The sequence below is a fragment of the Littorina saxatilis genome, linkage group LG9, assembly GCF_037325665.1.
Source record: "Littorina saxatilis isolate snail1 linkage group LG9, US_GU_Lsax_2.0, whole genome shotgun sequence".
NCBI lineage: Eukaryota > Metazoa > Mollusca > Gastropoda > Littorinimorpha > Littorinidae > Littorina > Littorina saxatilis.
The window spans coordinates 61,276,928-61,288,218 of record NC_090253.1 but is presented as its reverse complement, the minus strand read 5'-3'; the positions used below and the strand labels follow the sequence as shown (position 1 = coordinate 61,288,218).

The following is an 11,291-nucleotide window of genomic DNA, read 5'->3' as shown; positions in this document are numbered from 1 at the left end:
CCACCGGTTCCAAAACAAGCGTCTTCAAGTTAGCTGCCTCGACTGCAGGACATTTTTAGTAAAATACACGTAAGTACAGTATGTAGGATAAACAGAATACTACATGGCTTGCTGTTTCGTACCATATTTACACTCGTTGCTTTTTCAAATAGTGAACAGTTCGCTTTCGCTCGCAGTTCAATAATTATTAAAACAAAACCGGCTCGTGTAAATCTGGTACGACACAGCAAGCCATGTAGTATTCTCTATGTCTGATGTTGTTAAAAATGCACAAACTATTAACACTTTCAAAAATCTGCTGGACGTACAAAAACTTATGACTGAGTCACTTTATTTGTACGATAATTGATATCGACTGAGCATATGTTATTATAATTGACCTGAAACAATTTGTTAATGAGATGGGACGCGAAAAAAAGCCGTGAGGCTTATGGATACCAATCCAGTCCCTAACCACTACTACTACTACTACTACTACTACTACTACTACTACTACTACTACTACACACACCACCACCACCACCAGTTTACCACAGAGCACTCGAAGGGACATTATTTCACGGAGCGACAACATGACAATCGGACGCACACCTGCAGACGACAACTCGGGAAACGACACAACACCTAAGTCAAAAGCAGCGCAAGGCGATGATCCCATGTTTGTCGAACACAGGTATGTAATTGACTATATTTCTACGATTTGATCATGTTCCTTGTCCCAGCGCTCACAGCAAAAGTTTGTATCGAGTTGCCGTTGGTAAAGACTGCAGTACGAAAGATCAAAAAGTCAGGAAGAGATCGAAAAGAGATGTTTTGCGGACTAAATATTTTTGCGGTCTCGGATTCCGGAAGTCACTTTTCAAATGGAAGAAAAATACAGGCAGCAATATTGTTCTCAAGTTTGCATGGCATAATTGGATGCAACAGTTACGGCGGGGATCAAAAGGGCATGGCAGTGGGGCTTCAGTGCACAGAACGTGATGTCCGATTGTGTGAATGACCCGCGCAGTGGCCTCCGGACAACAACTATACTGACCCCTTTCTCTCACACAGGAACGACAAAAATGCTCACGGACTGTACGCGTTGTTTGTCCGCAGTGTTAACTTTCTCCTTTCCCTTTTTGAATGCTGTCTGTTGACTTGAATTTGTGTGTGTTGCTCTTAACTGTTACCCGGAGTCACGATTTCATCTTTCGCCTGTGTACATATTTCCCCCTCGACATAATATACTCAAGACTGAAATGTTGTTTCCTGGTAAAATTAAGAAGTGAAATTATTTATGGACGAAAAGCATGTCAGTTTCTTGCATGTGAAGAAAATTGGTGGTAAAATTTAATAGATTTCATCCCCAAAATCGAATTCTTCGAAAACGTGTACTGAGTGGTTACGTCCCTTGAGTAAGAAGGAAAACATTTTAGGATGAATAATAGTAAAGTGTATTTATATTGCGCCTATCCCTTACAGAAAAACAAAAATATTTGGCTCTAAACGAATCAAATTTCTAAGTTAAATAAAACAAATTGGTTGGACAAATTTGGCCCCATGAATGTAAGGTACACAAGGTCGCTCATCAGTACTATCGAAGGGTGTTTTTTTGTTCAGTGTAGAGTTTATACTAGATCAACGAGGCCGAAAAGCGAAATATCAACACGGCGAAAGATGAAAAGTCACACCAGGACGAGGAAAGTTTACATACACATGTGCTGTGCAGTATAATTATTGTGTACGGCAGGTGCACAGTATAACATAACATAACATAACATAACATAACATAACATAACATAACATAACGTCATAAGCGACCTGATAGGCTTTTCAGCCTTTTGCCTGCTATGTATTTCAACTAGTGATTTGAAATATCGTTGTTTATATTTGTGCGCTGCGTACATCCTAGGACGATCTCAATTGAGTTAAATTTGTAGAAAACATAAATTGTCTCCAGTGCTTGTCAAGTAAGTTTTTGAACGTGTTTAGTGTTACTGCTGACACAATGTTGGGTGTCAACTTGTTCCAACTTCCAGTTATGTACAACATGATTAGTAAAGAGTTTGCATACGGGTTAGTTTTAACAGGTTTTTTTTGTTAATTTATGTATGATTGATTATATTGTGTTACGGCAGGTAACCTAGCTATTGGGTTTTTTTTGGAATGGTATTTATGCATCCAATCTCTCTCTCTCTCTCTCTCTCTCTCTCTCTCTCTCTCTCTCTCTCTCTCTCTCTCTCTCTCTCTCTCTCTCTCTCTCTCTCTCTCTCTCTCTCTCTCTTAATGTCATTGTCATTGTCCACCTCTCTCTCATTGACATCCCAAGTAACACGCATATTGAAATCCCACTGGGTTCCCAGTGGTGAATAAGTGGGAAGAGGATGGGAGAGTGGGCCCACTCCCATCCCACAGAACTCCCACAGTCAAAGCTATGGGAAGAAAGTGGTATAAACCTGGGCCGTCCCTTAGTCTCTGGGAAACAAGCTTGCCGTTCGACAGAAATGGGATAAAAGTGGGAATTCCCTCTTCGTTCCCACACAGCGTGCGAGGAAAATGTTCCGACGCTGCGAGCGCGAGTCACACTGTCACTGCGCGAGTCTGCAAGTTGCTCCATCGAGATCGGTGACGTCACAGCACACGCTGTTTACACTAGACTCGTTTGAATCGTGGCAAACGTTGAATACACCGAAGTATTTTATATGTGTGTAATTATTGCAGTTCTGTTAATAACAACTGTTGTCTCTAGGATGGTTTATTTACTCACGTGATGACTAAATATTTTCAAGGATTTTTGTTTTCACTGCGGGACTATTATTCTGCCCTGTTCAGTTCCGCGTTGGGCCTGCCGATTGTCGGATTGAGAGTGTGTGAAATTTGCTACAATTGCCGGCGAATAGACTGTGAATACGTTCCGTGCGCGCGAGTATTGCATGTGCATGGATTAAAGATTACATCTGAAGAACACCGAGTAATATAATGGCGGTGCTTCATATTCAACAAAGCGAAGACGATCAGTGGGATTACTGTCAAACTCGAAGGTTGATGAACGCATCAACACGGCTTTCCCACGGCACGTGGCTGCACGCGCGCTCGATGACTCGATTTGAGTGATTAAAAACTAGTGTGTGTGTGTGCTTGAATATGTATCTGTGTGTATCAGTTGTTCTTGTTTTTGTTTTTCTTTATACATTGATGATTTTTAAATTCGCAGGACTCTTGAGACGTTCTCTACGGAAGTCAGAAGAAGAAAAATTAAGAAGTCCCACACGTTTCCGATTTAAACCCCACTTGTTTCCCACCCGAATCCCACTTGCTTCCCACTCGCTTCCTACCTGAATCCCACTCGTTTTCCACCCGTGAATCCCACTCGTTTCCCACCCTGATCCCACTCGTGCCCCACCCGTTTTCCAGTCGTGTCCCACTGGTTTCCCACTGGTGTCCCATTTACTTCCAACTGGGGTCCCACTGGAAGTCGTAATCAAATCCCACATGGCGCCCATGTGGGACTTCCCACAACGTCACCATGTGGGATCCCACTTGGGGCCCACGTGGGATCCATGTGGGAAGGTTACTTGGGATATGGACACACAGCCTTGCATGAACACTTCACTCCCCGACCCACCTTATGCATAAACAGACTCACGGAAGTGCACACCATTCACACATGCACACACACACACATCTCTCGGCAGTCCCTGAGTACACTGTCAAATAAGTCACTTTAGGTGCGCAGGGATGTCGTTAGGCGTCGGACATCGGACATTTATTGATGAAAATTCCCAAATGTCCGATTCACATTGCCGCATGTCGGTCAGATGTCCTATCGTTTTAGCCTGAGCGTGGTCATTGTCCGATATGTACTCCAATCCTTCGGACAGCGCGATATTCGTTAATTTTCATTTCAAGATACAAATCTTCTAAAAGACCGAACGCTCTCGTGTTCAGTTGACACTGAAGTTGCCAGTGCCGCGTGCGGATCTTTTCTTTTGTCGGGAATTCCCGAACCGTTTGCGGTATGCGCCGTTTGGGTATTTATAACCGTCTCGGTGCAGGTCACTGATCTAAAAATAGTGGATTATTTTTAGAATAGATCAGTGCATGCTACAGGAGTACGGGAGACAACTCCAGTGGTTTCTTTTTTGTGGTTTCTTTGAAACTAAACAAATACAACATTATACGCACACTGTGATGTATTTACTGTATTATGTGTGTGTTCTACAGCGCGCGCGCGCGTGTGTGTGTGTGTGTGCGTGTGTGTGTGGGCGCATGACTTTGGAACAATTCCATGGAATGTTATAAAGCTGTTTGGCGCAAATTCATAATGTCCTATTAAACTTTCTGAAAGCGGTCAAATGTCCTATTGATGCTGAAGAACTCAGGACATTTGTCCTATAGGTATGAATTTGTAGCAACATCCCTGGGTGCGGTTGCTTATGCATTGATCAATCATAAAGCATTTTATTGTCGTGGTCTTTAACAGGAAATTCAAATCTCAGCGATTTTGAAAAAAAAAACCAAAAAAACCTGTACATGTGTCTGTAACTAACATGTTTTGTAGTTTAACCCATGTGAGAGAGAAAAAATACTGTTTTTCTTTACATGCACAGTTTATCTTTCACCAGAGGGGGTTAAATTCACTTACATAATTTACAAGGCCAAAGTGCTTCACTTTGTAGGGGCAACAGCCCCTGGACCCACCCCCCCCCCCCCCCCCCGTTATTTATTTCCTTGAAATTCATTCTTGAAATTGAATGGATTGCCTGCTTTAAGAAAAAAAAAACAATACAGCTATCAGGCGGCACTGGCAATAGTCAATCAATCAATCAATATGAGGCTTATATCACGCGTATTCCATGGGTACAGTTCTAAGCGCAGGGATTTTTTATTTTTTTATTTTTTTTTATATTTTTTTTTTATGCAATTTATATCGCGCACATATTCAAGGCGCAGGGATTTATTTATGCCGTGTGAGATGGAATTTTTTTACACAATACATCACGCATTCACATCGGCCAGCAGATCGCAGCCATTTCGGCGCATATCCTACTTTTCACGGCCTATTATTCCAAGTCACACGGGTATTTTGGTGGACATTTTTATCCATGCCTATACAATTTTGCCAGGAAAGACCCTTTTGTCAATCGTGGGATCTTTAACGTGCACACCCCAATGTAGTGGCAAACATTACTGACAGTTTATCTTTTGCACAGACCAAACTATGTTAGAAATATATATATTTATGTATGTCAGTGTAATCGTCCATGAGATTTTACACCTGTGGAGAAAAATGTGAACATACTCTGTTTAGCCATGAAACAGTCCGAGCTTAGTTGACCTGTGCCGATTGATTATGCAATGTTTGATGTGTCAAGTCAGTGTTTGAACTTAGAGGGTCAGGGGGGTGCAGATACTGATAACGCATGACCTTCACATTGAACTTATTTGTGTTAATTCGAACCATGGGGGATCTTTAATATAGTATGCAAAACATGAACGGGTCAAGTAAACATGAACATCGGTGAAGTAAACACGGTAGGCATTGACATGTCTCAGTGTAGGAATGTTGTTGTGGTAGATAGGGTAGCTATAGTGTCTGTGTGAGTGTGTGTTGAAAGCAGTGCATTGTTGTGTTAATGGGAATAATGGCTTTAAGTTGGTGCATTAATTGTGTTGTGTGTGCTGGTGTTTGTGTTGCCAAAAAGGGTCATACAAATGCATCCTAACTCAGTAACTGTGACCATCTCTCCTAGGTGTGTGCACTGAAACGCATGAGTGTGGGTGTGTATAAATGCGTGAGTGTGTTTATGTATTTGTATAAGTGGGTGTGTATGGGTTCAAATGTTTCTTGCAAACATGGTGGGGAATGCAGATCATGTACAGTACAAATCATTATCTATGTTTGCAGTTTGAAAAATGATGTAAAGCAGTGACCAAAAGCAATGCCGGCAGGAACAAAAGAAATCAGTGCCGTCGGTGAGTACAGAAAAGAAATTCTTATCTATATTTATCAATATTGTGTATGCGTGTGTGTGTTTGTTAGGGTCATGCGCATGATTCACTTTTGTGAGTGTCCGTCGGTGCGTGACAATGTCTGCCAATAGTTAAGTGAAGAAGTTTTTAAAAAAACAGGGTACAGCGGACGATCACCTGAAAAAAAGCTGGAGGGGGGGTGGGTTAGGTGGAGAGGTGGCGGAATACATGAAAAGGTACTCTGTTATTGTCAGCTCATTGACATTATCTATGAAGGGGAAGTCTTCCTCACACCCTGTCTTTGTTTTATCTTCATCCACCCGTGAAGCGTACTTGAGGGACACGGCATGCAGACAGCGAGTGTTCCACTCGGTCGATTCTTGACTTTACGTCACGCGTTCACTGACAAAATTAGGTCTTAAAAGGGTGGGAGTCTTAAAAGGGTGGGAGTCTTGAAAGGGTGGGAGTCTTAAAAGGGAGGGAGTCTTAAAAGGGAGGGAGTCTTAAAAGGGAGGGAGTCTTAAAAGGGTGGGAGTCTTAAAGGGGAGGGAGTCTTAAAAGGGTGGGAGTCTTAAAAGGGAGGGAGTCTAAAAGGGAGGGAGTCTTAAAAGGGAGGGAGTCTTAAAAGGGTGGAAGTCTTAAAAGAGAGGGAGTCTAAAAGGGAGGGAGTCTTAAAAGGGTGGGAGTCTTAAAAGAGAGGGAGTCTAAAAGGGAGGGAGTCTTAAAAGGGTGGGAGTCAAGGGAGGGAGTCTTAAAAGGGTGGGAGTCTTAAAAGGGTGGGAGTCTTAAATTGGAGGGTAAAAGGGAGGGAGTCTTAAAAGGGAGGGAGTCTTAAAAGGGTGGGAGTCTTAAAAGGGAGGGAGTCTTAAAAGGGTGGGAGTTTTAAAAGGGAGGGAGTCTTAAAAGGGAGGGAGTCTTAAAAATGAGGGAGTCTTAAAAGGGAGGGAGTCTTAAAAGGGTGGGAGTCTTAAAAGGGTGGGAGTCTTAAAAGGGTGGGAGTCTTAAATTGGAGGGTAAAAGGGGGTTCCACTGCACCATTGAGACATTTCCATCAGAAACAATTATAATAATTATGAAATGAAAACTCCCAAGTTCAAATGTACATGGCTTTCTGATTAATTCAGTACACATTTCATTTTCTCCATTTCATTTTGCAGCGGCATGGGAGACAATCAATGACGAGATCGAAACGTTTGATGATTTGGGAGCACCAAAGACAGATGTGGACTTTCTGGATGACTTCTTTGACGACGAGGCTCTTGGGGCTTTGCTGAAGGTATGTGTGTGCTTGGTGCAGCTAAGGAAATAGGGCTCATGTTCTGTTTTCACACTCGAATTAATCCTTTTCTTCCTCTGTGTGTGTGTCTGTTTGTGCTTGTATGTGTCACTGAGTGTGAGTCACTGTGTGTGTGTGTGTCACAATGTGTGTGTGAGTGCGTATACATTGCATGTGCATTGTGTATGTGCTTGCATGCATTATGTGTGTGTGTGTGTGTGTGTGTGACATTGTGTGGGTGTAGGTGTTCTACACACTAGTATTCTGAGCATTGTGCTGCATCTTCCCACATGTGTTTTTAAAGAAAAATAATATCCCTGTGTTTGTGCATCAAACAAACCACTGTTGGCTATTGCACAGGCCAGAAATAGAACCTGTGTCAAGAAAGAAAAACACGACCAGATTACAAAGAAAAGGACAGCTGTAAAACAGTTACTTCCCTTGTTTTTCTTGGTCATGGTCGCCTTCAACATACAGTTACTTCCCTTGTTTTTCTTGGTCATGGTCACCTTCAACATACAGTTACTTCCCTTGTTTTTCTTGGTCATGGTCACCTTCAACATACAGTTACTTCCCTTGTTTTTCTTGGTCATGCTCACCTTCAACATACAGTTACTTCCCTTGTTTTTCTTGGTCATGGTCACCTTCAACATACAGTTACTTCCCTTGTTTTTCTTGGTCATGCTCACCTTCAACATACAGTTACTTCCCTTGTTTTTCTTGGTCATGGTCGCCTTCACCATACAGTTACTTCCCTTGTTTTTCTTGGTCATGCTCACCTTCAACATACAGTTACTTCCCTTGTTTTCCTTGGTCATAGTCACTTCAACATACAGTTACTTCCCTTGTTTTCCTTGGTCATGGTCGCCTTCAACATACAGTTACTGCCCTTGTTTTTCTTGGTCATGGTCGCCTTCAACATACAGTTACTTCCCTTGTTTTCCTTGGTCATGGTCGCCTTCTACATACAGTTACTTCCCCTGTTTTCCTTGGTCATAGTCACCTTCAACATACAGTTACTGCCGTTGTTTTCCTTGGTCATGGTCGCCTTCAACATACAGTTACTTCCCTTGTTTTCCTTGGTCATGGTCGCCTTCTACATACAGTTACTTCCCTTGTTTTCCTTGGTCATAGTCACCTTCAACATACAGTTACTTCCCTTGTTTTTCTTGGTCATGGTCGCCTTCTACATACAGTTACTTCCCCTGTTTTTCTTGGTCATGGTCGCCTTCAACATACAGTTACTTCCCTTGTTTTTCTTGGTCATGGTCGCCTTCAACATACAGTTACTTCCCTTGTTTTCCTTGGTCATGGTCGCCTTCAACATACAGTTACTTCCCTTGTTTTCCTTGATCATGGTCGCCTTCAACATACAGTTACTTCCCTTGTTTTCCTTGGTCATGGTCGCCTTCTACATACAGTTACTTCCCCTGTTTTTCTTGGTCATGGTCGCCTTCAACATACAGTTACTTCCCTTGTTTTTCTTGGTCATGGTCGCCTTCTACATACAGTTACTTCCCCTGTTTTTCTTGGTCATGGTCGCCTTCGACATACAGTTACTTCCCTTGTTTTTCTTGGTCATGGTCACCTTCAACATACAGTTACTTCCCTTGTTTTTCTTGGTCATGGTCACCTTCAACATACAGTTACTTCCCTTGTTTTTCTTGGTCATGGTCACCTTCAACATACAGTTACTTCCCTTGTTTTTTTTGGTCATGGTCACCAACATACAGTTACTTCCCTTGTTTTTCTTGGTCATGGTGGCCTTCAACATACAGTTATTTCCCTTGTTTTTCTTGGTCATGGTCACCTTCAACATACAGTTACTTCCCTTGTTTTTCTTGGTCATGGTCACCTTCAACATACAGTTATTTCCCTTGTTTTTCTTGGTCATGGTCGCCTTCAACATACAGTTACTTCTCTTGTTTTTCTTGGTCATGGTCGCCTTCAACATACAGTTACTTCCCTTGTTTTCCTTGGTCATGGTCGCCTTCAACATACAGTTACTTCCCTTGTTTTCCTTGATCATGGTCGCCTTCAACATACAGTTACTTCCCTTGTTTTTCTTGGTCATGGTCGCCTTCAACATACAGCTACTTCCCTTGTTTTTCTTGGTCATGGTCACCAACATACAGTTACTTCCCTTGTTTTCCTTGGTCATGGTCACCTTCAACATACAGTTACTTCCCTTGTTTTTCTTGGTCATGGTGGCCTTCAACATACAGTTATTTCCCTTGTTTTTCTTGGTCATGGTCACCTTCAACATACAGTTATTTCCCTTGTTTTTCTTGGTCATGATCACCTTCAACATACAGTTATTTCCCTTGTTTTTCTTGGTCATGGTCACCTTCAACATACAGTTACTTCCCTTGTTTTTCTTGGTCATGGTCACCTTCAACATACAGTTACTTCCCTTGTTTTTCTTGGTCATGATCACCTTCAACATACAGTTACTTCCCTTGTTTTTCTTGGTCATGCTCACCTTCAACATACAGTTACTTCCCTTGTTTTTCTTGGTCATGGTCGCCTTCAACATACAGTTACTTCCCTTGTTTTTCTTGGTCATGATCGCCTTCAACATACAGTTACTTCCCTTGTTTTTCTTGGTTATGATTGCCTTCAACGTACAGTTACTTCCCTTGTTTTTCTTGGTTATGGTCACCTTCAACATACAGTTACTTCCCTTGTTTTTCTTGGTCATGCTCACCTTCAACATACAGTTACTTCCCTTGTTTTTCTTGGTCATGGTCACCAACATACAGTTACTTCCCTTGTTTTTCTTGGTCATGGTCACCTTCAACATACAGTTATTTCCCTTGTTTTTCTTGGTCATGGTCGCCTTCAACATACAGTTACTTCCCTTGTTTTTCTTGGTCATGGTGGCCTTCAACATACAGTTATTTCCCTTGTTTTTCTTGGTCATGGTCACCTTCAACATACAGTTATTTCCCTTGTTTTTCTTGGTCATGGTCACCTTCAACATACAGTTACTTCCCTTGTTTTTCTTGGTCATGGTCACCTTCAACATACAGTTACTTCCCTTGTTTTTCTTGGTCATGGTCACCTTCAACATACAGTTACTTCCCTTGTTTTTCTTGGTCATGGTCACCTTCAACATACAGTTACTTCCCTTGTTTTTCTTGGTCATGGTCACCTTCAACATACAGTTACTTCCCTTGTTTTTCTTGGTCATGGTCACCTTCAACATACAGTTACTTCCCTTGTTTTTCTTGGTCATGGTCACCTTCAACATACAGTTACTTCCCTTGTTTTTCTTGGTCATGGTCACCTTCAACATACAGTTACTTCCCTTGTTTTTCTTGGTCATGGTCACCAACATACAGTTACTTCCCTTGTTTTTCTTGATCATGGTCACCTTCAACATACAGTTACTTCCCTTGTTTTTCTTGGTTATGATCACCTTCAACATACAGTTACTTCCTTTTTTTTCTTGGTCATGGTCGCCTTCAACATACAGTTACTTCCCTTGTTTTCCTTGATCATGGTCGCCTTCAACATACAGTTACTTCCCTTGTTTTCCTCGGTCATGGTCACCTTCAACATACAGTTACTTCCCTTGTTTTCCTTGATCATGGTCGCCTTCAACATACAGTTACTTCCCTTGTTTTCCTTGGTCATGGTCGCCTTCAACATACAGTTACTTCCCTTGTTTTTCTTGGTCATGGTCACCTTCAACATCCAGTTACTTCCCCTGTTTTTCTTGGTCATGGTCACCTTCAACATACAGTTACTTCCCTTGTTTTTCTTGGTCATGGTCACCAACATACAGTTACTTCCCTTGTTTTCCTTGGTCATGGTCACCTTCAACATACAGTTACTTCCCTTCGACCCTTGTTTTCCTTGATCATGGTCGCCTTCAACATACAGTTACTTCCCTTGTTTTTCTTGGTCATGGTGGCCTTCAACATACAGTTATTTCCCTTGTTTTTCTTGGTCATGGTCACCTTCAACATACAGTTACTTCCCTTGTTTTTCTTGGTCATGGTCACCTTCAACATACAGTTACTTCCCTTGTTTTTCTTGGTCATGGTCACCTTCA

At 41.9% G+C, this 11,291-nt stretch overlaps 1 protein-coding gene across 2 annotated transcripts in view; it reads left to right on the top strand.

The window, feature by feature from the left end:
- The first annotated feature begins 598 nt into the window (after positions 1-598).
- LOC138976708 (protein PALS2-like) overlaps positions 599-11,291 on the top strand; it is a 501,736-nt gene continuing 491,043 nt past the window's right edge. Inside the window, exons 1-3 of one of the 2 annotated variants that reach the window (XM_070349578.1) lie at positions 599-673; positions 5,891-5,958; positions 7,113-7,231. In XM_070349578.1, coding sequence (XP_070205679.1) covers positions 5,925-5,958; positions 7,113-7,231 — 153 coding nt within the window. In that variant the 5' untranslated portion in view covers positions 599-673; positions 5,891-5,924. Of the gene's footprint in view, positions 674-5,582; positions 5,736-5,890; positions 5,959-7,112; positions 7,232-11,291 lie in introns of those variants that run through there. The other variant, XM_070349579.1, reaches the window with a different exon arrangement.